This window comes from Ranitomeya variabilis, chromosome 6 (assembly GCF_051348905.1).
Source record: "Ranitomeya variabilis isolate aRanVar5 chromosome 6, aRanVar5.hap1, whole genome shotgun sequence".
NCBI classification, from domain to species: Eukaryota; Metazoa; Chordata; class Amphibia; order Anura; family Dendrobatidae; genus Ranitomeya; species Ranitomeya variabilis.
This window is the reverse complement of record NC_135237.1, coordinates 238,709,865-238,737,781: the sequence shown is the minus strand read 5'-3', so window position 1 is coordinate 238,737,781 and position 27,917 is coordinate 238,709,865. Positions and strand designations below refer to the sequence as shown.

The 27,917-nt window shown below is 42.2% G+C and overlaps 1 protein-coding gene across 10 annotated transcripts in view; it reads right to left on the bottom strand.

Annotated features, from left to right (window-relative positions):
- Positions 1–27,917, bottom strand: part of BRD9 (bromodomain containing 9) — a 301,749-nt gene that overhangs the window by 83,846 nt on the left and 189,986 nt on the right. For 6 of the 10 annotated variants that reach the window (XM_077269514.1, XM_077269517.1, XM_077269518.1 and 3 more), the window contains exons 8-11: positions 23,016–23,036; positions 8,086–8,218; positions 7,925–7,997; positions 4,620–4,715 (exon numbers count right to left, since the gene is read on the bottom strand). In XM_077269514.1, the coding sequence (XP_077125629.1) occupies positions 4,620–4,715; positions 7,925–7,997; positions 8,086–8,218; positions 23,016–23,036 (323 nt within the window). The remainder of the gene's footprint in view (positions 1–4,619; positions 4,716–7,924; positions 7,998–8,085; positions 8,219–23,015; positions 23,037–27,917) is intronic. The other 4 variants (XM_077269516.1, XM_077269521.1, XM_077269522.1 and 1 more) reach the window with 1 other exon arrangement.

Sequence of the window (27,917 nt, the reverse complement as noted above, 5' to 3'; positions counted from 1 at the left end):
CTACAAAAAGAGCGAGTGTATTGTTTTCAGTGTATTCTAGTTATACAGGTGCACTGGGCTCTTGGGTAAGTGGCAGAATCTTTTTGTGTGTGTCATTCACCCAAGGAAGGGTTCACGCAAAGCGTATTCAAAATGAGCTGTTTTTTTTGGTCAAGAAAACTGACATTTTTGTATATGCATTTTCTTCTATATAGGTGTATTGCGTTTGCGTATTGCATCAGGATGTCCGTTTCTTACATCCATGTGCCATCCGTATGTCAGATTTGTATATGAACAATTTAAATAAAGGTCAAATACAGTTTGCTCTCTTAATAAATATAATGGATTCTCTAAAAATGCATGATAAATGGATGGTAGCCTGAATATAATCAGATCTTTGTGAATCCACTGACTTAGTAACACATGGGGAGATATTCTGCAGGCAAACCATTAGTCCGTGTGTTAGAATGTTCGTGTGAGTTAACACATTGACTTGCATTAGCCCTTGCGAGGTCTGCATACTAACAATTTTGCATATGGACGTTTAATATGCTCCATCGTCTGAAATCTCAGCAGGGACCTGTCATTTAAAGACCGGAGGCAGGTGGAGGGGCCAGGGAATCACAAACAGGGAGGAGAAGACCCCAGAGCACAGTCCAGCCCCTGTGCACTGAAATCTAATTAGCTGAGAACTTCAAATGCTTATTACAGAAGAAAGACAGCGGATTTCTTCACCAAAGATAACAATGTAATGTTTGTTACAGCGCGATTACAGCCATGACTCTACAAACTCCAGCCGACGGCTTCTCTTTAAAGGACACAAACACCCTAAAATCATTGGCTATTCCACCTGTCATGGGAGATATCCAACAGGCATATTTCTGGAAAAGGACACTTCTTTAGATGGGTGTTCTGCAGAGTGGAGACCAGTTTCAGGTATTCAGCACTTTGAAGATTGGATCTAAATTCTTTTAGTTTTATGTCTGTCTGTTACTACAACAGTCTTCCATAGACTGAAAATGATATGCTAAGGAAGCAATTAGAAGCCAATAGGATTTTATCCTTTTTACAATCAATTCACTGAATAAAAGGTTAAACTAACCTGATTAAGTTGTGATCACGCATTAGAGAATATGTAATCCCAGCAGCAGAATGTCCACTGACCACGTTAGATAGCGTCGAAAGAAAAAAATAGAGAATCCGTGCTGCTGGTGAATTAAGGCAATTAACATTCACATTAAAAGATTCTGTGATTTTTATTTTGTCTGTGATTTTTGAAGTAACATACTCATTCCTCAGGAGAAAACTCATTATGGAAGAAGTATGGTGCTTCGAAACGTGTAGACAAAATAAATAGATTCTCCACATTTTTCCTTCTACACTATGGACGCCCCCCGAAGAAGCAGGGCGGCGAAACGCGCGCGTCGGGGTGGGAGGCAAAAGGCTGTAACAGTGGCACACTAAACGAGCACCGAAAAACATTCAGGCAACAATGGATTTAGTGCTACCGTCTGTACTTGTCATCATATGCACCTAATTTTTCCTTAGTGAATATGTTCCTTCAAGCCCTCACAGTAGGATTTAGGCTATCGGTAGATACCGTTCTGTGCATAACTTTTGAGTGACTATGCAGCTTTGAACTAATTGGTAGTCTGATTGCTTGATGTTTAACAGGACTTACAATAAGGATTTATGTTAGTGTGACTCGTATAGTTCATGGCACAGATCAATAAGTTGGCAGTTAAACAGCAATATTTGGACTTTGTATACACAATACTACCCTCTGGTGGTAAGTTGAAATATTGGATAGGTCTCTTTGTGAAAGGCACTTTATAACTATTTAGTAGATTTACATCGTTTTTTGCACAACGCACTTTATTATATTTTAAAATTATTTGTTCTTTTGCTGCTATTGCTGTACTTAATTTGTCAAATCAGTGCTTACTGTGAACCCCTTTTTTTGAGTTACCTCCATTATTCCAGCTAATTTCTGAACATTTTTTAATTGTTTTGTATTTAATAAATAAAAATTAACAGTTTAAAAATAAATCTTTAAGATTTTTTCTTTTGCACCTAAACATGTGAATATGGTGTGTAAAGAATATGTCTTTTTGGAGCCAATTCTAATGAAGTGTTGCCTTGATAATATAGGCCTAATAGTTGTTTGAGGACTTTTTTTGTCTCTAACTATGGACTGAAAATGTCACATCTGTGCTTTTATGTTGAATTACAGTAAATGACTGAAATGTACTTTTGTTTTTCATTCAAACACAAAAATAAGGGTAATGTAATCATATATACGCACGCTATAAAAAACAAAACAAAAGCAAAGCTTCCAATGAAGGCGGTTACGGTTTACTAGACATACAGATTAGAGATGAGCGAATAGGTTTGGAAAAAAATAACCAAACATAAATTTGGCTCGAATATGGTACACTCGGATTCGTGATCGGTAACACGAGCATTTTTCTTAAAATTGGAAAAGTCGTTAATATCCGGTAAAAGATAGAATAAAAGCTGACAACTCATGTGCGGCGTTCAGTAAAATCATAGCGTGACAGGTTAGAATAGAAGAGATATAAATCACAGCAGGAGCTGACAGGATAGAAGAGATTACGTACAGTAAATACAAATAGAATAGGTAGATATACAGATGTCTGTGACAAATACAATTACTGGATGACAGGCTGCATGGTCGCATCATGCAACCATGCAGCCTGCCATCTAGATGTAGTAGAGCTAGACCCGTCGTGGGACAAAACGATTAAAAGCATCTCTGTGGAAAGGTGAGGAATATTGTTGTTTGTTTGGTTTTTTTTTTACCCCTTTTGCAGATGAGAGGGGCATTGGGGGAATCGGCAAGGTTGTAAGTATCCTTTAATTAAGATTATGAAAGGAGTCTGTGTCTTTCTTTCAATTAAAGGACCTTTTTCTGGGTATCTGTTTTCATACAATGTGACAATGGGGTTAGTAATGGGGTTGTTTTATTGACGCCTCTCCATTACTAAGCTCGGGGCTTGATGTCACCTGATGAAACAAAGGTGACATCAAGCCCCCCAACTATCACCCCACTGTGCCTTTTCTGGGTGGCAGAGGTCTGTTATTTTTAGGCTGGGGGGGGGGGGCAATATCCATGGCCCCTTTCCAGCCTGAGAATACCAGCCCACAGCCTTTAGCAAGGCTGGTTTTCAAAAACAGGGGGGACCTTGTGAGAGTTTTTTTGTTTTTTTTTTAATTATTTATTTAAAATTATTAAAAAATATGGAGTGGAGACCACTCTATTCTTGATAACCAGCCTTGCTGAAGCTGACAGCTGAGGGTTGAATTTTGCCTGGCTGGTTATCAAAAATACAGGGGAACCCACGCAGTTTTGTTTTTGTTTTAATCATTTATTTACAGTGCATTAGCGGCTGATGAATACTCCCATCTGCCACTTCTGCTCTCACTCTCATTAGCGGCGTCAAGTGTCAGCTGATGGGAGCTGCAGTCCCATCAGCTGACACCAGTGACCGGAGGTAACCTCGATAACGTCAACGCCAGACAATGATGCTGCGCTCGCTTCTTTCCTGCCAAGATGATCAGGTTTCGCTGTAGAAAAAAAAGCAGCAAAAACGCCCTGTGTGAACTTACCCTAAATCGGTTTGTTATTTTTAAATAAAATTGAAAACTGTGTTTAGTCTCAATCCTAATAAAAGACTTTAATCTTGATGTGCCTTTATTTACCATACAACTATACGATTAGTAATTGATAGGTGTCTTATAGACGCTTCTCCATTACTAACCCGTGGGCTTGATGTCACTTAACAATACTAAGGTGACATCAACCACACAAATATGAACCCCACTTGCCAACTCAACAAAGCAAGTGGGAAGAGCCGGGCAAAGCGCCAGAAGTGGTGCATCTAATAGATGCGCCTTTTTTGGGCAGCTGCAGGCTGCAATTTTTTTTTTGTAAGAATTTATTTAAATAATTAAAAATAAGGTGTGGGGACCCCTCTCTTCTTAATAACCAGACTTGCTGAAGCGGACAGCTGAGGGCTGCAGCCCCCAGCTGTGAGTTTTGCCTGGCTGGTTATCAAAAATACAGGGGAACCCATGCAGGTTTTTTTTTTATTCTTCATTTATTTTTAGTGCAGGAGCGGCTGATGGGTATGAAAACTCCCATCTGCCGCTCCTGCTCTCGCTGTTATTAGCGGCAGCAGGTGTCAGCTGATGGAAGCCGTAGTCCCATCAGCTGACACCAATGACCAGAGGTAAACTTTAAACCTTCGATCACAGATGAGAACTCACGCTGTCTTCTGACAGCATGGGAACCGTGGCTCTTTGATCGGCGGGAATGATTTCATCGCCACCGATCAGAAGCGCTATGCCGATGTTTCCCACGCTGTCACACTGGATTTTGTGCCGTGTATGTTCGGCTATATTCGGCGATTAAATTTGCGAATATTGCAAATTCGGTGGCCGTGAGCCAAACCGAATATTGCAATATTCGCTCATCTCTAGCACAGACGATAGCTCTATAAAATGCTCTTCACAGCTTATTTTCTATAGACTCCATCTAGCTCATCACTAAATATTGCTCTACTCAAGGATCTTAGTTACAAACATTTTAGATAATTGATAAAAACAGGCCACTTTACCTTTATGTCTGCGATCATCCTTAAATCCTAGTGTAGTAAAGGTAGGCAATAGTTTGCTTGATAGAGAACTTAAATCCACTAAATGGGTCTCTTCCTCTACAAAAATAATACAAACATAACGAAATTGGTCATCATTCCAGAAAATTACCATAACAGATAGGAACAAAGGTTTGAGAAAATGAAATAAAGTGTCCCATTGACGCTGCACGTGTATTGCCATTATCTGTGTATAAACCGCATGCACAATATCTTTCTCATGGAAACATAATCAGTGTTGGCTGCCAGTGCATTATAATGCCATATTGCTTGTACTACTGCATAAAGTCCCCAGAATGGACACGGCCATGTCAGCTGTCAAGCTTCATTCTGGCTATGTTGACATATGGCCTGTCCCTCACATTCACTAGCTCAGTCCGGGCTGAAATCCATACACCCCCCTCCCCCTCACAAAATGGGAATGGACGTGTGTGCTGACACCGCCATAGTGTGTGTGTGTGTGTGTGTGTGTATATATGTATATATATGTGTGTGTGTGTGTGTGTGTGTGTGTGTGTGTGTGTGTGTGTGTGTGTGTGTGTGTGTGTGTGTGTGTGTGTGTGTGTGTAAAGGGAACACTCAAATAACACATCCTAGATCTCAAAGAATGAAATATTCTCATTTAATACTTTGTTCTGTACAAAGATGAATGTGCTGACAACATAATCACACAAAAATCATCAATGTAAATCAAATTTATTAAGGTCTGAGGAACGGGCAGGCGAGTCCATAGCTTCAATGCCTTCATCTTGCAGGAACTGCTGACAGTCCAGCTACATGAGGTCAGGCATTGTTCTGCATTAGGAGGAACCAAGGGCCAATCGCACCAGCATATGGTCTCACAAGGGGTCTGAGGATTTCATCTCAGTACCTAATGGCAGTCAGGCTACCTCTGGCGAGCACATGGAGGGCTGTATGGCCCTCAAAAGAAATGCCACCCCACACCATTACTGACCCACTGCCAAACCAGTCATGCTGAAGAATGTTGCAGGCAGCAGATCGTTCTCCACGGCATCTCCAGACTCTGTCACATCTGTCACATGTGCTCAGTGTGAACCTGCTTTCATCTGTGAAGAGCACAGGGCGCCAGTGGCGAATTTGCCAATCATGGTGTTCTGTGGCAAATGCCAAGTGTCCTGCACGGTGTTGGGCTGGGAGCACAACCCCGATCTGTGGATGTCGGGCACTCAGATCATCCTCATGGAGTCGATTTCTAACCGTTTGTGCATACACATGCACATTTGTGCCCTGCTGGAGGTCATTTTGCAGGGCTCTGGCAGTGCTCCTCCTTGCACAAAGGCTGAGGTAGAGGTCCTTCTACTGGGTTGTTGCCCTCCTATGGCCCCCCCTCCGTCTCCTGGTGTACTGGCCTGTCTCCTGGTAGCGCCTCCAGCCTCTGGACACTACGCTGACAGACACAGCAAACTTCTTGCCACAGTTCGCATTGAGGCGCCATTCTGGATGAGCTGCACTACCTGAGCCACTTATGTGGGTTGTAGAGTCCATCTCATGCTACGAGTGTGAAAGCACAACCAACATTCAAAAGTGACCAAAACATCAGCCAGAAAGCATTGGTACGGAGATGTGGTCTGTGGTCCCCACCTGCAGAACCACTCCTTTATTGAGTGTGTGATAATTGCCAATAATTTCAATCAACATAGGACCAGATGTGATGAGAACCCTGCCTCTGTTTTTTAACATCCATGATCTAGCCATGGTTCTCATGTCTGTTTATATTGCCGTGGTTTTTTGGTACACAGTGTTTTGTTTTTGCACTTTTCTCCTCGCCTTCTTTCAAGAGGCATAACATTATTATTCTGTCAGCATATATGAGGGCTTGTTTTCCTTGGGACAAGTTGTACTTTTGAATGGCATCATTCATTTTAACATATAATGTACTGAAAGCCAGCAAAAATCAGGCCACCTGTAATCCTAGCTACTATGGGAGGCTTGGGTTGTGGGATCACTTGAGCTTGTCAGTTCTGGTCCTTCCTGTGCTATGCGGATCAGGGGTCTCCTCTGTCCTCAGTATTAATATGGTGACTCTGAGCCAGCTGCTTGGAGATGCTAAGTTGTTGAAGGAGGGGGTATCATCTTAATCAGTACAACGGCGCCGACCTGACCCACTGTGTAGGTTATTTAGCAAAGTTCTGATTACAGGTTCACTTTAAATTATGAAAAACTGCAATTCCACTAACAATGTTTGGATTTTGTCTTTACAGCTTTCACTGTGCCGTAAAAATGACCATGAAACAGAATTGTCCAGGGCAGTATGATTATGGCTATTCCAAACTTGCATAGATTTTTTTTCTCTAAGTGGTGGAATTTATTTTTTTATTCTGAATATTGTAAAAGAAGATTTTGTAATTTTCCAAAACCAGTAACATATCCATTTTTCTGTTGAATAAAGCCTTAATTTTTATCGTGCTGTGATCTAATGTTTTTACTGATACCAAATTTGTGTACATACACTGCTTTCATTGATTGATTTAATTGCTTAATTTTTTTTTCATTTTTAAAGGTAGGTGACCCAAAAAAACGCAATTTTCTTGTTTTGATTTTTTGTGTTATGGTGATTACCGAACGGGTTAATTAATTTCTTATTTTAATGGATAGGACTTTTACCAACATAGCGATGCCAAATATCTTTCTTTTTAATTAGGGAAAAAAAAGGGGTAATTTGAACTTTTATAATTTTAAAAGAAAAAGTTCTACACATTTAGAAAACATTTTTCTACTTACATTATTTTTAGTCACCTTATGGAACTTCTACCTGTGATTGTTTGACCACTTATACTATATACTGCCATAACAGGTATGCAGTACAAAGTGAAAATCTTAGCGTACAGCTGAGCCTCATAGGAGTATCAAGATGACAAAGACTGGCTTCTTTAGCAGACCTCCGCCTGTAATAGTAACCCATTGGGACCGTGCAAATGTGTCACAGGGAGCCTATGGGAACGGTCACACATTTTTTTTTTTTAAATGCTGAGATTTACCTGGTTAACAGCCACTGCTGGAATGCGCCACCAGCCGTAGATGTTAGAGACAGATGTCAGCGGCATAATACAGCCAAGTAAAGGACAACCCCTTGAATTGTATACCCAGTATTATCTCAGGATAATAAACATCTGCATCTACACTGTGCCAAGTAGCCCCAGACTACAGAAATAGTGAATACAGCTTGCAGCAAGAAATGTCAGCTCATGTTCTGTTATAGCTAATCAGTAGGCTTGTGGCCTGTAACTGCCTCAAACAAGAGTACTTACCCTCTGCATCTGGATCAGAGTTTACCACCGTGTAAATCAAGTTGGTATCCATGTTCTTCTTAAGGTAACCAATCTAACAAAAAAAAAGTATCAGAATAAAATGTAACAAACTACTCCTCATACAGTCAAATTTAGTTTCCAATAGGAATTAAAGACTATACCTTGCAATTAGGATAATATCGGTTGACCTTGTCCCTTGCTTCATCTGCAGCATGTTCCACTAGAGCCAGAACATGTTCTTCAGCAGTGCTATCTGTTAGACTACAGGCATTGCCTTCAGGTTCAAATATGCAGCTAAAATAAAGACCGTAAAGAAGTATGAAAAGGACATCTGACATGGAGGGGGACTCCACACACATTTACATTACTTTCAGTGGTATTATAATTGCACAATCAATCCGTACGTAGGTAGGGACAGTGACACGAGTGCTGATTGGGAGCCAGAGCCACATGTCACCACACCACATCCGAGTTCCGGAGAGAGTGAGTGCCAAGACCACGGGAATGGCGCCAGCACAGGAGGAGAGTATAGGTTTTTTTTATTTTATCAGGGCCAAACATTTAGTTTAAGAAGGGGGCTGCCCTAGTAGTGGTCAATCACTTTAAGAGGATAAAAGCTTTCATTTGAGAGCTTCTTTAAAGTGAGATCTCACTGTACCCATACACACAAGAAGAGACCGATGCTAGCCTAGGGAAGCATGGTGGGGCGAAGCTGCGTAGGACTAACCATCCTAGAGGCACAGTCCCCAGCCAGCTTTTCATGGCATGATTTCTCTAAAACACCACAGCAGTTTACAGTTACAATGCAATAACAAACCTGGTGCCCAATGCAGGCAGCATGAATGTACTACAGTGTATGGTACAAAACGGAGCAAAAAAAAAAACAAAACAAAAAAACAACATGCTCTAGGCTGTGTTTCACTATGTGTCTGTGAAGTCTGACTGATTTGCTGCATCTGCACAAGACCTTCTGTTGTCCTGTATGAACGTGATTCTAACATAGCTGCATCAGTGTCACCCAGAGGGGCCGCATCATTAATGCTCTCGCCTTAAGCAATAGTTAGCTTTTGTTTTGTTTTGTTTAAATGATTAAACTTTATCTTTTGTGCAGAAAGTGCATGCATGCAGCCACTCATCGCAAGGTTTACCTGACACAAACCAGCGTGGTACGGCCCTTTATTTACATCTGCTGCTCCTCCTCTTTGGCGCCAGCTGTAGCAGAGGATTCACCCATGTGCAGGATGTGATGGGAGGGGGCAGAGCTTGGATCAATAGAAGGAGGTGGGCAGGTCCAGGTCTATGGGGAATAACAAGCCAGCACTGGGGAGAGTCTAAGAAGATGACAGACCTTGTCTGTGGCTGCTAGGGACCCACAGCAGCTCCCTCCACTGAATGCATCTACAATGCCTCCGCACAAAACAGATGATCATACTGAAGAATATGGAAGCCGCTCGATGTCTGGAGCTAGCGCAAGAAGCTCAAAATCGTCTCGGCTTGGCGGAAGACATCATTCTGGTACCCAGAAATTTGGTGGGGAAAGTCATCGGAAGGCTTGGGAGAGTGATGCAGGAGACTGTAAATAGATACGGTGTTAAGAGACTGCGGATTTCGGCTGATGACAAGGCCCAGGTCGTGGGTGAAGTTGGGATAGTTCCATTCCTTGTTGTCGGATCCATGGAGAGTCTTGGGAATGTCCGGATGCTCCTGGGGTATCGTGTGGCGTACTTAAAAGAAGTCGAGCAGCTAAGACGTGAGAGGCATTGCCTTCAGGGAGCAGATCAATGTAGAGCTGCGGGAAATGGCAAACAGATTGCCGCCACCCTCTTCTCGCAGGATAGAGAGGCAAAGAGGTTCGCTTAAGACTGGAAAACCTCAAGCTTGAGCTAATAGATGACATGGGGACAGATGGAAGGACTGCTCTCTGGAAAAAAAAAAAAAAACATGGGAGAAGTGGCCAGCAGACACATAACAGAAGGTGGCCTATCGGAAGAGGTAAAAGTAGCGATGCCTCAGTTAGCTCAGGGCTGAGTGACATAGGCGAGAGACCCTGTAGCGGACGTGATGACAAAGAGGTATGGGTACAAGGGAATCGCGACACCGTACTGACTGCCGGGATGCGGGTGGTCTGACAAGGGGTCATCTTTATCAAAGGACGTGACGGAAATGGATGACGAATGCCTACGAAAGGGTTCAGTAGCAGGGCCTGACTTAGATAGATGGTTCGACTGTCAGGGACGACCGAGAAGGGTCTTTGGTCGGGTAATAGAAAGTGCCAAGCCCCATGGCTTTAAGCGGGGGGGGGGGGGGTTGGAAATATGTGGTATGGCGATTGGTCATGTGATTAATGGGCGGTATGTATCGCAGAGGTGGGTGGCCCTGTGATGGAAGCATGAGCGTGTTTTGCTCAGCAGATCTACTGCTGAGAGATTTGTTTAACATTGGGAAGGCTTCCAGGTGACTTGGAGAGATGGATGGGTCCAGTCACCTACATACACCTAAGATGGTTGTGTGTTTGAGGTACTGCGGTGATGTCATGATCACCTGACTAACCATGTGATAGGTACCTGGGTGTGGTTACAACCATGTAATGGAGGTGTGTTTGGCACATGTGAGTAAGTGTTTGGGAGTCTGCCAGTGTGGACAGACTTCCATGTGTCCAGGCTGGACATTACAGAGTGGTCTGTCTTGAGAGGGAGAAGCCTTTCTGTGTCCGTGGCTCCAGATAGAGCCTGTGTGCTGGACATTGCACAGCCTGTGTGCCTACAGGCCTGAGAGAGCAGAGCTCTGCTATGGACACTGATACAGTGTTGGCCTGATGTAAAGACTGTTTACCTTTTTGTTGCTGACTTGATGGTTTATGAAGCAAATAAACCCACATGGACGTTGAAGAGAATGTGCCTCCTGTTTCCTCCTATGATTCTGAGTGCGTACAATCCTTACACTGTATAATGTGCATGCCATGTGTCTTTATAATGTGCATGCCATGTGTCAGTATAATGTGCATGCCATGTGTCTTTATAATGTGCATGCCATGTGTCAGTATAATGTGCATACCATGTGTCAGTATAACGTGCATGCCATGTGTCAGTATAATGTGCATGCCATGTGTCAGTATAATGTGCATGCCATGTGTCTTTATAATGTGCATGTCATGTGTCTTTATAATGTGCATGCCATGTGTCTTTATAATGTGCATGCCATGTGTCTTTATAATGTGCATGCCATGTGTCTTTATAATGTGCATGCCGTGTGTCAGTATAATGTGCATGCCGTGTGTCTTTATAATGTGCTTGCCATGTGTCTTTATAATGTGCTTGCCATGTGTCTTTATAATGTGCATGCCATGTGTCTTTATAATGTGCATGCCATGTGTCAGTATAATGACCCTGACGAAGGAATCTAATTCCGAAACGCGCGTCGGGCGTGAGTGTGTACGCTGGTCGGCACGGTACCCCAAGGTAATACAAATTAGCACTTTGTGATTTTTTTATCACTGTGCAGGGCTATAATTACACCCTGCCATTTATTAATAATTTCCTCTTTTTTAGCACTTTAGCAATTTTGGCACATATTACACAATACTATTGGAGTTTTTATTTTAAAAATTTATTTTTACAACATATCTTTTTTCTTGTTTCACTTCATTCTCAGGAATCAGTATAATCCTATATAAGAGCATTTACCTTGCACTAACATATATGTAATTTTTTAAGGGGAATGTGGGTTTCCGCATATTTATTGTTATATGCCGTCGGTGCTGCACATTTTTTTGTATGATATATTGCAATTTTTTTTATTTTAATATTAAATATTTATTTTCTTTTCTTTTTATATATATTGTATCACTGCTTAATAAAGGAATATACGGTAATTGATCCAATTTGGTCTTCTTGGTATATCCTACTTTGGTGATTGGGTTCGGTTCATGGTTTAAGTGGTTTCCACTTCTTTCTCTTTTTTAAAAGACACCCTGGTGAAATAATAACATCATATTTATATTTTATACATAGATTGGTTTAATATTGGGTTGTTCTTTTACAAGTGTTTTTCTCCTATATTTAAGATTGAAAACGCATGCTTTTTTTTGTTCGCGTTTTGCCGCGTTTGACGACGCATGCGTCGTCTCGTCGTTTGCGGCTTGGCGCGGAAATGCAACATGTAGTAATTTCTAGAGGCGTCTATTTGCCGCCAGGAAACGCATGCGTTCGATCGTGCAAGGATTGCGACAAAAAAACGCATTGCTGTCAATGTAAACGCATGCGTTTTTAACCCCTTTGCGCCATCCGCCGTACTAGTACGGCGCTGCCGGCACTGCATTTGTGCCAGCCGCAGTACTAGTACGGCGGCTCGATCACCGCGGTCTCGCGCTGAGCGCCGTGGTGATCGGGTGCGGGTGTCAGCTGTATATGACAGCTGACACCCCGCAGCAATGCCCACGATCGGCGCTATCGCCGATCGCGGGCATTTAACCCCTCTGATGCCGCTGTCAATAGTGACAGCGGCATAGAGGTGGATCGCGCAGGGACGGGGGCTCCCTGCGCTCTCCCACCGGAGCAACACGATGAGATCGCGCTGCTCCGGTGACCGGGAAGGAGTCCCCGGCTCCAAGATGGCCGCGGAACTCCTTTCGGGTCATTAAATGACCTGGCTTGCCGGCGCCTGCTGAGAGTTCCTAATAGCAGGCGCCGGCAAGCCTGTGGAACGTGCCTGTCAGATCGTTCATCTGACAGAGTGCTATGCACACTGTCAGATCAACGATCTGATCTAAAACAGTGATGTCCCACCCTGGGACAATGGTAAAAAGTTAAAAAAAAAATAAAAAAAAAAATAAAATACAATGTATAAAAATAAAATAATCCCCAAATAAAGAAAAAAAAAACATTTCCCAATAAATCCATTTATTTATGTAAATAAAAAAAACAACAATAAAAGTACACATATTTGGTATCGCCGCGTCCGTAACGACCCGCTCTATAAAACTATCCCACTAGTTAACCCCTTCAGTGAACACCGCAAAAATAAAAAAATAAAAAACAAGGCAAAAAACAACGCTTTATTATCATACAGGCGAACAAAAAGTGGAATAACACGCGATCAAAAAGACGGATATAAATAACCATGGTACCGTTGAAAACGTCATCTTGTCCCGCAAAAAAAAAGCCGCCATACAGCATCATCAACAGAAAAATAAAAAAGTTATAGCTCTCAGAATAAAGCGATGCAAAAACAATTATTTTTTTATATAAAATAGTTTTTATTGTGTAAAAGCACCAAAACATAAAAAAATTACATAAATGAGGTATCGTTGTAATTAGACTGACCTGAAGAATAAAGCTGCTTTATCAATTTTACCACACGTGGAACGGTATAAACGCCCCCCCTAAAAGAATTTCAGGAATTGCTGGTTTTTGTTCACTCCGCCTCCCAAAAATCGGAATAAAAAGCGATCAAAAAATGTCATGTGCCTGAAAATGGTACCAATAAAAACGTCATCTCGTCCCGCAAAAAACAAGATCTCACATGACTCTGTGGGCCAAAATATGGATAAATTATAGCTCTCAAAATGTGGTGATGCAAAAACTATTTTTTGTAATAAAAAGCGTCTTTTAGTGTGTGATGGCTGCCAACCATAAAAATCCGCCAAAAAAACACTATAAAAGTACATCAAACCCCCCTTCATCACCCCCTTAGTTAGGGAAAAATAATAAAATGTTAAAAAATTTATGTATTTCCATTTTCCCATTAGGGTTAGGGCTACGGTTAGGGCTAGGGTTAGGGTTGGGGTTAGGGCTAGGGTTAGGGCTGGGGTTAAGGTTGGGGTTAGGATTTCAGTTAGAATTGGGGGTTTCCACTGATTAGGCACATCAGGGGCTCTCCAAACGCGACATGGCGTCCGATCTCAATTCCAGCCAATTCTGCTTTGAAAAACTAAAACAGTGCTCCTTCCCTTCCGAGTTCTCCTGTGCGCCCAAACAGTGGTCCCCCCCAACATATGGGGTATCAGCGTTCTCAGGACAAGTTGGACAACAACTTTTGGGGTCCAATTTGTCCTGTTACCCTTGAGAAAATAAAGACGTGGGGGCTAAAATATCATTTTCGTGGAAAAAAAAGATTTTTTATTTTCACGGCTCTGCGTTATAAACTGTAGTGAAACACTTGTTGGTTCAAAGTTCTCACAACACATCTAGATAAGTTCCTTGGGGGGGTCTAGTTTCCAATATGGGGTCACTTGTGGGGGGTTTCTACTGTTTAGGTACATCAGGGGCTCTGCAAATGCAACATGACACCTGCAGACCAATCCATCTAAGTCTGCATTTCAAACGGCGCTCCTTCCCTTCCGAGCTCTGCCGTGCGCCCAAACAGTGGTTCCCCCCCGAAGTATGGGATATCAGCGTACTCAGGACAAATTGGACAATAACTTTTGTGGTCCAATTTCTCCTGTTACCCTTGGGAAAAAAAAAATTGCGGGCTGAAACATCATTTTGTGGAAAGAAAAAATGATTTTTTTAATTTTCACAGCGCTGCATTCTAAACTTTAGTGAAACAATTGGGGGTTAAAAGTGCTCACCACACATCTAGATAAGTTCCTTAGGGGGTCTTCTTTCCAAAATGGGGTCCATTGTGGGGGGTTTCCACTGTTTAGACATGTCAGGGGCTCTCCAAAGACGACATGGGTTCCGATCTCAATTCCAGCCAATTTTGCATTGAAAAGTCAAACGGCGCTCCTTCCCTTCCGAGCTCTGCCATGTGCTCAAACAGTGGTTTATCCCCATATATGAAGTATCAGTGTACTCAGGACAAATTGCACAACAACTTTTGGGGTCCAATTTATCCTGTTACCCTTGGGAAAATAAAAAATTTGGGGCAAAAAGATCATTTTTTGTGAAAATTAATATGACATTTTTTTTACGGCTCTACATTATAAACTTCTGTGAAGCACTTGGAGGTTCAAAGTGCTCACCACACATCTAGATTAGTTCCTTAGAGGGTCTACTTTCCAAAATGGTGTCACTTGTGGGGGTTTCCACTGTTTAGGCACGTCAGGGGCTCTCCAATCGAGCCATGGGTTCCGATCTCAATTCCAGCAAATCTTGCATTGAAAAGTCAAATGGCGCTCCTTCCCTTCCGAGCTCTGCCATGTGCCCAATCAATGGTTTACCCCAACATGTGGGGTATCAGCGTACTCAGGACAAATTGTACAACTTTTGTTTCCAATTTCTCCTGTTACCCTTGGTAAAATAAAACAAATTGGATCTGAAGTAAACCATCTCATATCCCTTCTGTTATTACATATTCCTCTTCAGTAATGTAAGAAGTGTCTGTGTGTCAAATTTGGGGGCTCTAGCTATTAAATTAAAGGGTTAAATGGCGGAAAAAATTGGCGTGGGTTCCCACGCAATTTTCTCCGCCAGAGTGGTAAAGCCAGTGACTGGGGGCAGATATTAATAGCCTAGAGAGGGTCCATGGTTATTGCCCCCCCCCCCCCTGGCTACAAACCTCTGCCCCCAGCCACCCCAGAAAAGGCACATCTTGAGGATGCGCCTATTCTGGCACTTGGCCACTCTCTTCCCACTCCCGTGTAGCGGTGAAATATGGGGTAATGAAGGGTTAATGTCACCTTGCTATTGGAAGGTGACATTAAGCCAGATTAATAATGGAGAGGCGTCAATTACGACACCTATCCATTATTAATCCAATCGTACGAAATGGTTAATAAAACACACACACACATTATTTCAAAGTATTTTAATGAAGTAAAGACACATGTTGTTGTAATATTTTATTAGACTCTTAATCCACCTGAAGACCCCTTGTCACCTGAAACAAAGTTTAAAAAAACAAACAATATTCCTTACCTTCCGTCGTTCTGTCCCACGTTGTAAATCCATCTGAAAGGGTTAACTAGTTTTACAAGCAGAAGCCTGTTAATGCAGCCGCCCCTGCCTGTAAAAACCCAGGGAATGGATTGGAGGGGAATGACCTGTAGTTACCTTGAGTCGCGGTGATGCGCCCTCTACTGGATGTCTTCATATGAACTCGAGCGTAGGAACTTTTACCAGGCTCGAGTTCATATGAGGACATCCAGCAGAGGGCGCCTCACCGCGACTCAAGGTAACTACAGGTCACTCCCCTCCAATCCATTCATTCTTGGGGGTTATACAGGCACGAGCACGGCTTTAGCAGAGCTCCTGGCTGTAAAATGATTTAACCCCTTCAGATGGATTTACTTCGTGGGGCTTGACCTGAGCGAGGGAAGGTATGAGATATTGTTGTTTTTTTATTTTTCCTTTGTTACAGAACGAGGGTCTTCAGGTGGATTACCAGTATAATAAAATATTACAACAACCTGTGTCTTTATTTCATTAAAGGACTTTGTAATAATGTGTGTGTGTTTTCTTAACCATTTTGTACTATTGGATTAATAATGGATAGGTGTCATAATTGACGCCTCTCCATTATTAATTTGGCTTAATGTCACCTTCCAATAGCAAGGTGACATTAACCCTTCATTACCCCATATCCCACCACTACACGGGAGTGGGAAGAGAGTGGCCAAGTGCCAGAATAGGCGCATCTTCAAGATGTGCCTTTTCTGGGGTGGCTGGGGGCAGATGTTTGTAGCCAGGGGGGCCAATAACCATGGACCCTCTCTAGGCTATTAATATCTGCCCCCAGTCACTGGCTTTACCACTCTGGCGGAGAAAATTGCGCGGGAGCCCACGCCAATTTTTTCCGCCATTTAACCCTTTAATTTAATAGCTAGAGCCCCCAAATTTGACACACAGACACTTCTTACATTACTGAAGAGGAATATGTAATAACAGAAGGGATATGAGATGGTTTACTGTATGTAAACCATGTCTCATATCCTGTCGGGTTTGTGAAGGAGATAGCAGAAGCCGGTAATTGAATTAGCGGCTTTTATGCTATAGCTGCATTAAATATAAATATACATATATAGGTGTCTCACTGACATATATATATGTATATATACATACATATATATATGTGTATATATACCTATTCTATGTGTATATATATCTACTCTATTCTAACCTGTCAGTGTGATTTTACTGTACACCGCGCTGAATTACCGGCTTGATTTTTCTCTTGTGAAATTTCTCATCATGCGCACCATAAACGCAAACGAAACGCAGGAAAAAACGCATGTAAACGCGTACAAACGCGTGTTTTTTAACAGCATGCGTCAACGCATGCGTAAAAAAACCCGCCGCGTTTGTACGCGTTTATATGCGTTTTTTCCACCACTTGCGGATGCGTTTTAAACGCTGCGGATTTAAACGCAAATGTGAAACTAGCCTTACAACAGCAAAATTTTGGAACCCCAATTTTTTTTTTTGTTAGGAAGTTCTAAGGGTTAAAAGTTGACCAGCAATTTCTCATTTTTACACCACCATTTTTTATTTTTTTTTAAAGGACCACATCACATTTGAAGTCACTTTAAGGGGTCTATATGATAGAAAATACCAAAAAGTGACACCATTCTAAAAACTGCACCCCTCAAGGTGCTCAAAACCACATTTAAGAAGTTTATTAACTCCACAGGTGCTTCACAGGAATTTTTGGAATGTTTAAATAAAAACCACAAACAAAAAAAAAAACATTTAACTTTTTTTCACAAAAAAATTAATTCAGATCCAATTTGTTTTATTTTACCAAGGGCAATAGGAGAAATTGGACCCCAAAAGTTGTTGTACAATTTGTCCTGAGTATGGCGATACAATATGTGGGGGTAAACCACTGTTTGGGCGCATGGCAGAGCTTGGAAGGGAAGGAGCACAATTTGACTTATCAATGCAAAATTGGCTGGAATTGAGATCGGATGCCATGTCGCGCTTGGAGAGCCCCTGATGTGCCTAAACAGTGGAAACCCCCCACATGTGACATCATTTTGGAAAGTAGACCCCCAAAGGAACTTATCTAGATGTGTTGTGAGAACTTTGAACCCCCAAGTGTTTCACTAAAGCTTATAACGCAGAGCTGTGAAAATAAAAAAAATATATTTTTTTCCCCACAAAAATGATTATTTAGCCCCCCAATTTTTTTTTAATTTTTCCAAGGGTAACAGAATTTGTTTGGGCGCACGGCAGAGAAGGAGCACAGTTTTAGTTTTCCAACGCAGAATTGGACGGAATTGAGATCGGACATCATGTTGCGTTGGCAGAGCCCCTGATGTGCCTAAACAGTGGTAACCCCCCAATTCTATCTCCAACCCTAACCCCAACACACCCCTAACCCCAACCACACCCCTAACCCCAACCCACCCCTAACCCTAATCCCAACCATAACCCCAGCCACCCCCCTATCCCAACCATAAATGTAATCCAAACCCTAACCCCAACTCTAGCCCCAACCCCAACTTTAGCCCTAACCCTAACTGTAGCCCTAACCCTAACTTTTGCTCCAACAACAACTTTAGCCCCAACGCTAACTTTAGCCCCAACCCTAAGCCTAACTTTAGGCCCAACCCTAAGCCTAACTTTAGCACCAACCCTAACGGGAAAATAGAAATACATTTTTCTTTATTTTATTATTTTTCACTAATGAAGGCGGTGATAAAGGGGGGGTTGATTTACTATTTATAGCGGGTTTTTATGTTTGGCAGTTGTCACACACTACAAGACGCCTTTGATTGCAAAAAATAGTTTTTGCATCACCACATTTTGAGAGCTAGAATTTTTCCATATTTTGGCCCACAGAGTCATGTGAGGTCTTGTTTTTTGCGGAGCAAGTTGACGTTTTTATTGGTACCATTTTCGGGCACATCACATTTTATTGATCGCTTTTTCTTCCTATTGTTGTTAGGCAGAATGAACAAAAACCAGCAATTCATTAATTTCATTTTTTTGGGGGGGAGGAGGGGTTTATAGCGTTCTGCGTTTGGCAAAATCGATAAAGCAGTTTTATTCTTCGGGTTAGTAAGATTACAGTGATACCTCATTTATATTTTTTTAATGTTTTGGCGCTTTTATACAATAAAAACTTTTATATAAAAATTATTATTTTGCATGTTTTATTCTGAGGGCTATAACTTTTTTTTATTTTTTTTCTGATGACGCTGTGTGGCTGATCGTTTTTTTGCGAGACAAGATGACATTTTTATCGGTGCCATGTTTATTTATATCTGTCTTTTTGATTGCGTGTTATTCCACTTTTTGTTCGGCGGTATGATAAAGCATTGTTTTTTTGCCTCTTTTTATGGTGTTCACTGAAGGGGTTAACTAGTGGGACAGTTTTATAGATCGGGTCTTTACGGACGCAACAATACTTAATATGTGCACTTTTATTGTTTTTATTTACATAAAGAAATGTATTTATTGGAACAATATTTTTTTTCTTTATTTAGGATTTTTTAAATATTTTTACAGTGTAATATATATTTTTTTTACTTTTTTACATTGTCCCAGGGTGGGACATCACTATATAGTGTCAGATCGCTGATCTGACACTTTGCAGAGCACTGTCACATCAGCGATCTGACAGGCAGTGCAGGAGGCTTGCCGGCGCCTGCTCTTAGCAGGCACTGACAAGCCACCTCCCTGCAGGACCCTGCAGCCATTTTGGATTCGGGGGCATGCAGGGAGGAGACAGGAGGAGACCCTTGGAATGTGATCACATCGCGTTGTTCTGAGGGTCTCAGGGAAGCACGCAGGGAGCCTCCGCCCTGTGCGATGCTTCCCTATGCCACCGGAATGCTGCGATCTTGTTTGATCGCAGTGTATCGGGGATAAAGTCCCGGGAGCGGTCCGTGACCACAGCTGACACCCGGCCGCGCTCCCCCCGTGAGTGCGGCTGATCGCATATGACGTGCTATCCCGTCGATGGTCATACGGGCCCAAAACACCTTGACTGGATAGTACATCAGATGTTACAAAGGGGTTAAATGAATAGTCATCAGGGGGCAGCGCTAATGTCACTCACTGCTTCTATCACTGTTCCCTGACCACATATTGTTTCACAGAAGATGAGGCAGAGATAGAAGCACCATGGATCCAGGACTAGAGATGGGCGAACCAGAACAGTAAAGTTCGGCACCTGTACCGAACACAGATTTTATCAGGACGTCCGTGTTACTGTTCGGGTTCGGCTGCCCGAACACCGGGTGTTTGTCATGGTGCTGTGTGCATGACAGCGTGGCAAACACCGCTTCTGATCAGCGGTGAAATCATCCCCGCCGGTCAGAGCCACAGTTCCCAAGCTGTCAAAAGACAGTGCGAATTGCTCAGCTGTCGTCGGAGGTATAAAGTTACGTCCAGTCACTGGTGTCAGCGGATGGATGTATTCATTAGCTGGCTCCTGCGATGTAAATTTAAAAAAAAAAAAAAAAAAAGGCGTGAGTTCCCCTGTATTTTTGATAACCAGCCAGGCAAAACTCACAGCTGAGGGCTGCAACCCTCAGCTTCAACAAGGCTGGTTATCAAGAATACAGGGGTCCCCACACCGTATTTTGGAATTATTTAAAAAAACGGTGTGGGGTCCCCCCATTTTTGACAACCAGCGTTGCTAAAGCAAACAGCTGGGGCTGATATTCTCAGGCCGTTAAGAGGCCATGGATATTGGCCCTTGCCTAAAAATAGCAGCCCGCAGCTGCCCAGAAAAGGCACATTAGATGCGCCAATTCTGGCGCTTTGCCCGACTCTTCCCACTTGCTCTGTATCGATGGCAAGTGGGGTTAATAGTTGTGGAGTTGATGACACCTTTGTATTGTCAGGTGAACTCAAGCCCACGGCTTAGTAATGGAGAGGTGTCTATATGGCATGTATCTATTACTATTCCTATAGTTATATGGTAAATAAAGACACAGCAAGAATAAAGTCCTTTATTAGAAATAAAACAAAACATACTTTTACTTTATTTAAAAATAACAAACACAGTTAAAAGCACCTAACGCCTAATTCCCTGAATCCCTTGTTTCCTGTAATAAAACAAAAATAAAAACAACCATATCCCTCACCCGTCCGTCGTTCTGTCCCGTAATCCATGTCTGGGTGAAAAACAGTTTTCAACCTGGACGGTGCCAAAATGCGACCGTCCAGGCTAAGAACCACTGGTGAGTGAACTGCTGCGAGCGTAGCCTCAGTGAACGGCGGTGTCCTCATAGAGCTTACCTACGGTCACTGAGGCTGCGATCACAGCTGGGCTGAACTGCTGTGACTTCAGCGAGATCCACGCTAGTACTGTAAAAGTTTGTTTTAACAACGTGGGAACCATGGATGTCTGACCGGCGGTGAGGATTTCGCTGCCGATCAGAAGCGGTGTTTGCTGCGCTGTCATGCACATGACAGCGTGGCAAACACTGGATATTTGGCCCCCTATTCAAGTGAATGGGGTCCAGGTACTGTTCTGTTACCCGAACTGTTTGTAACTGTTCAGCCAAACCCGCTGGTTCCGAACATCCATGTGTCTGACCATATCTATCCAGGACATCTTCAGACAGTGGCGATGGAAGAAACTATATTAAGTAACTGCTCCCGCATGATGTCCTGTTCCAGAAACCGGAGGAAGATTGACATACATTGATGGTTAAAATATACAACACGCCAGGGCCGCCATCAGGGCGTTACTGCCATTACTGGTGTATGGGGCCTGGTGAGCAGATGCAAGGAGGGAAGGCCCAGACTGGGTGAGACACGCTGCGCAGCCTGCACTGAGGCAGCACAGCCGAGATACTGTATAAATGGCCTGGCAGACTGTGTTGTACTCTAGGGCTCGGGATAATTACTTTACTTTGCTTTATTAAGACCGGGGCCTCAGTCACTCTCAGCCGCAGCTACTTACATTGTACAGCCGCAGCAGAAAGGGCCGGCTGGCTATGACATCAGTGACGCAAGACACTGCTGGCCCGCCCTCTGGTCTTAATCTGTCATTGCACTCCAAGTACTTGCAGCACTTTAAATACAGGAGTTGAGGGCCCAAAAGTGATGAGTTGCGAATAAGAGTAATCCAACCACCTATTAGCCTCCTGCAGGCCCACCCACCCACTAATCTTCTTGTGCCCTCCTCCCTGCTTGTACAGTGTGAAGTTGGAGGAAGTCTGTCTGCTGCCTGCAAACTACTAAGTAATAGTAAGTTATTATTATTATTTATTGTTATAGCGCCATTTATTCCATGGCGCTTTACATGTGAGTTCAACCCTACTGACTGCTGCCTGTCTGCTTGCCTGCAATAAGGTACAGTTGACTGTCTTAAAGGGGATATTCTAGTAACCTAATACCTATCCTCTATACACAACATATGGGATAATTCCCATAGGCAGTTCCCACAGCGGAGCATACATCCACCCCAACGTTCTGCTCAATATCCATGGCAGCAGTTTTTTTCATGTCTCCCAATTATCTCTATTGGAGACAGTGATGAGGATTGCAGAACGGTGGGTTTTAGCCGTGCTGAGAAAGGACCTGTCTGCACCAAAATTCTGCTGTGTGAGCTGGACTTTACAATTGAGCGGCTGCACGCATGACCAATCAACTGCTCAGTTCATTTCAGGGGGCGAGGAGATTTACAGGAGCCCCTTTCTTATCTTTAGAAGTATTTCATAGGCTGGAGTAGGGCCCGGCCCAAAGTCTATCATGTAGTTGTAGCGGCCCCAAAAACTTTTTTGGCCAAAACAAAAGCTGCTGGCTATGTATGTGATATGGTGTTAGATGGGAACTGTTAATATTTGATTGGTGAGGATGTGGTGCAGAAGAGGAGCTTTTCCAAGAGGGGGCTGGTACTGTGGAATGTTCTACGGGTGGAGGAAGAGATGAAATGGAGCGAGGATGAAGGCCCTGAAATTCCTGTTGGCAGCCCTGCAATATGCAAAAGATTGCAGCATGTTCTTTCATACATCTTATTAGGGTTTTTTCCCCCTCTCTCTTTCTCTCTAACAATCGGTACTGAAAAACTAATATAAAGCAGACAACCAATATGACAACTTGGTGTTGTCAGTTTAGTAATGGTCGCCAGAATACAAACAGGAATATGTGAAAGTCTCACATTAATAATATGAGCATAAAAGTGTTCAGCTCAGTATAGCTTTAGTTCCATCAGCGTAGAAAGTACGTATCCTACAACAAATGATGCTTACCTCTGATCATCTTCAATGACCCTGAAAAAGGATTAAAAGAAAAAAAAAAAAAGGTTTAAGTTTCATAATGCAAGACCTCTGAAGCAATACAGTGTCAAAACACAATTATTGCTTAAGGGCAAGTGCACACCAGGTTTTTTAAGCCGGTAAGCGCTATACTATATAGCTATACACTATATATATATATATATATATATATATATATATATATATATATACACACACATACATATATATATATATACACACACACACATATATATATATATATATATATACACACACATATATATATATATATATATATATATACACACACATACATATATATATATATATATATATATATATATACACACACACATACATATATATATATATATATATATATATATATATATATATATACACACACATATATATATATATATATATATATATATATATATATATATATATATATATATATATATATATATATATATATATATATATATATATATATATACACACTCACCGGCCACTTTATTAGGTACACCTGTCCAACTTCTTGTTGACACTTAATTTCTAATCAGCCAATCACATGGCGGCAACTCAGTGCATTTAGGCATGTAGACATGGTCAAGACAATCTCCTGCAGTTCAAACCGAGCATCAGTATGGGGAAGAAAGGTGATTTGAGTGCCTTTGAACGTGGCATGGTTGTTGGTGCCAGAAGGGCTGGTCTGAGTATTTCAGAAACTGCTGATCTACTGGGATTTTCACGCACAACCATCTCTAGGGTTTACAGAGAATGGTCCGAAAAAGAAAAAAAATCCAGTGAGCGGCAGTTCTGTGGGCGGAAATGCCTTGTTGATGCCAGAGGTCAGAGGAGAATGGGCAGACTGGTTCGAGCTGATAGAAAGGCAACAGTGACTCAAATCGCCACCCGTTACAACCAAGGTAGGCCTAAGAGCATCTCTGAACGCACAGTGCGTCGAACTTTGAGGCAGATGGGCTACAGCAGCAGAAGACCACACCGGGTACCACTCCTTTCAGCTAAGAACAGGAAACTGAGGCTACTATTTGTACAAGCTCATCGAAATTGGACAGTAGAAGATTGGAAAAACGTTGCTTGGTCTGATGAGTCTCGATTTCTGCTGCGACATTCGGATGGTAGGGTCAGAATTTGGCGTAAACATCATGAAAGCATGGATCCATCCTGCCTTGTATGGAGCATCTTTGGGATGTGCAGCCGACAAATCTGCGGCAACTGTGTGATGCCATCATGTCAATATGGACCAAAATCTCTGAGGAATGCTTCCAGCACCTTGTTGAATCTATGCCACGAAGAATTGAGGCAGTTCTGAAGGCAAAAGGGGGTCCAACCCGTTACTAGCATGGTGTACCTAATAAAGTGGCCGGTGAGTGTATATATGTATATATATATATATATATATATATATATATATATATATATATATATATATATATATATATATACACATACATACATTGTATATATATATATATATTTGTAATCCAAAAAAACAGAAAAATAGAGGGCACTCACCGGTCTTCAAATTTCAGTCTTTATTGGCAATACATTTGAATAAAATTCATGGCCGGGAACGTCGGAGCCGAAGCTCGTGTGAGCAGGGAAGGAAGGAGACGACGGCCGTTTCACGCTGTGCTTTGCGCTTCTACGGGTCACTCAGTGTAAGAGCAAGACAGCGGAAATATAGTGCCGGCCATGACACCCACCTCCACCTGTAAGCCCTCCCACCAAATCTAAAACACTCATTAAAAGGCACAATTAAAAACAATGTCATTTAAGCATAATTTCATTATTAAGTTATTAAATTATTAAATTAGAACGCTGGCTCATAAATACACGGACGGAGACCAAATATACATAATATAACAAATATGTGCACACGTATACTAACGAACCTCCAGCACTAGCCTTTAAATTAGCCGTCCATCATAATACTTATTTTCCCACAGAGGTACCTGCTATTGCCATCATTTATCTACGATCTTCTAAACCCTTTCAGAGAAATATTGAGAGATCCACTCTATCATTAAAACCCAAAGGGCCCATGGCATTACTGCGCATAATCCATTTTGCCTCGGCTCTGAGCAGCAGATTATCTAAATCACCACCTTTGGTAGGTAAACTAATTTTTTCTATTCCCGCAAAACTTAAACAATCGGGGCAACCTCCATGCTTCTCCTTCACGTGGGCAATTAGTCTCGGTACCCCTTTACCTGTAATTATCGAACGGCAATGCTCACGGAACCGCACAAACATAGGTCTGATTGTTTTACCTATGTAGTAATATCTGCACGGACAGAAAACCACGTACACAACGTGGTCTGTCCTGCACGTTATAAAATCATTCACTATGTGCTTTATCGCTCCCATTTGCAAAGTCCGTTCTATTATATGCTGTTTACACATGGGGCAGTGTCCACACTTATGGTTTCCTTTAGGCACAGCAGTACTCAACCAATTTTGATTAGGCTTGGTAATCCTATTCCTCACCAATTTATCCCGTAATCTGACACTTCTTCTGTTGGCTATCAAGGGACCTCGAGCTACAATAGCTGCCAATTCTTTATCTTGTCCCAAAATGTGCCAATTTCTCTTAATAGCCAACCTAATCTGCTGATCCATGCTATTATATGAAAAACAAAAAGCGAATCTCTTTTCTTTTTTCGGCCTATATGTCACTAAACTACGATCGCCACCCAACCTTCTTTCTCTCATCACTTTCTCCTTTTCTGATACTATCAATTTTTCTGGGTAGCCTCTCTCTCTAAATCGTTGTGTCATTTCATCAGAGTATTAAAAATCGATTTAGAGAGAGAGGCTACCCAGAAAAATTGATAGCCAACAGAAGAAGTGTCAGATTACGGGATAAATTGGTGAGGAATAGGATTACCAAGCCTAATCAAAATTGGTTGAGTACTGCTGTGCCTAAAGGAAACCATAAGTGTGGACACTGCCCCATGTGTAAACAGCATATAATAGAACGGACTTTGCAAATGGGAGCGATAAAGCACATAGTGAATGATTTTATAACGTGCAGGACAGACCACGTTGTGTATGTGGTTTTCTGTCCGTGCAGATATTACTACATAGGTAAAACAATCAGACCTATGTTTGTGCGGTTCCGTGAGCATTGCCGTTCGATAATTACAGGTAAGGGGGTACCGAGACTAATTGCCCACGTGAAGGAGAAGCATGGAGGTTGCCCCGATTGTTTAAGTTTTGCGGGAATAGAAAAAATTAGTTTACCTACCAAAGGTGGTGATTTAGATAATCTGCTGCTCAGAGCCGAGGCAAAATGGATTATGCGCAGTAATGCCATGGGCCCTTTGGGTTTTAATGATAGAGTGGATCTCTCAATATTTCTCTGAAAGGGTTTAGAAGATCGTAGATAAATGATGGCAATAGCAGGTACCTCTGTGGGAAAAGAAGTATTATGATGGACGGCTAATTTAAAGGCTAGTGCTGGAGGTTCGTTAGTATACGTGTGCACATATTTGTTATATTATGTATATTTGGTCTCCGTCCGTGTATTTATGAGCCAGCGTTCTAATTTAATAATTTAATAACTTAATAATGAAATTATGCTTAAATGACATTGTTTTTAATTGTGCCTTTTAATGAGTGTTTTAGATTTGGTGGGAGGGCTTACAGGTGGAGGTGGGTGTCATGGCCGGCACTATATTTCCGCTGTCTTGCTCTTACACTGAGTGACCCGTAGAAGCGCAAAGCACAGCGCGAAACGGCCGTCGTCTCCTTCCTTCCCTGCTCACACGAGCTTCGGCTCCGACGTTCCCGGCCATGAATTTTATTCAAATGTATTGCCAATAAAGACTGAAATTTGAAGACCGGTGAGTGCCCTCTATTTTTCTGTTTTTTGGATTACAATTATAGTCGCATTTTCTGGAGGAGCACCCGACGTCTAGTTCAGTGAAGATTGCAGCAGTTAATTATTAAGTGCTCCCACAGGGGTATACCGACTTATAAAGAGCCTCAGCAGAGATTGTGCCACCTATTGAATTCTTTCATGGTGTATATATATATATATATATATATCTCCCCTTGATAAAGCTATCAACATCTTGGGCGAAACGCGCGTCGGGGACCGTGCCTGAGGATCTGCCCGGGAGTGCGCCGCCTTGGTGCTCAGCAGTGGTAAGAGTAACCTTTATTACCGGTCATTTTTATGCCAGTTTGGCTCATAGATATATATGCTACTATAGCAGTAGGCCTCTTACCAATAATGGTATGCATGCTGGCCCCATAGGCGGTGCACACCGGGCGACCCCCCACTCATCTCTTTTACCATCCTGGTTTTATCACACTTTGTGTTATTATTTTTTGCACTGACTAATTATTATGTATATGTATTAATAAAGTATTTATTACCTTTATACTCCGTATTTTCTCCTATTTCTTATGGTCTTTATGGAGTCGGTTTTCTTTGGTGAGGGGATGTCTGGCACTACTTAGCGCTTAGCGCTATTTCGTTCCTCTCAGTATCTAGCATGTTGCCTGGTTTTGGTATTATTATATATATATACTAGATGGCAGCCCGATTCTAAAGAATCGGGAGTCTAGAATCCATATATACTTTATTTATTCAAATGTAAGAATACAATAAATAAATAATAGTAAGAAAGAACAAAAAATGGCTGCACTCACCAGCTCTTGACAATTCTTGACAATACGGCACATTTCTGATTGGTCGCTCGCGGCAGGCGGCAACCAATCAGAAAAGTGCCGCGCACCACGAAGGCATATATCTTTGTCCACCCTGAGCGGGTGTAGGACGCTGGTGACGTCACTTATCTCCGGACATTATCTCCGGACAAAGCCACGGAAGTTGGCACAAATTGCCGGAAGTAG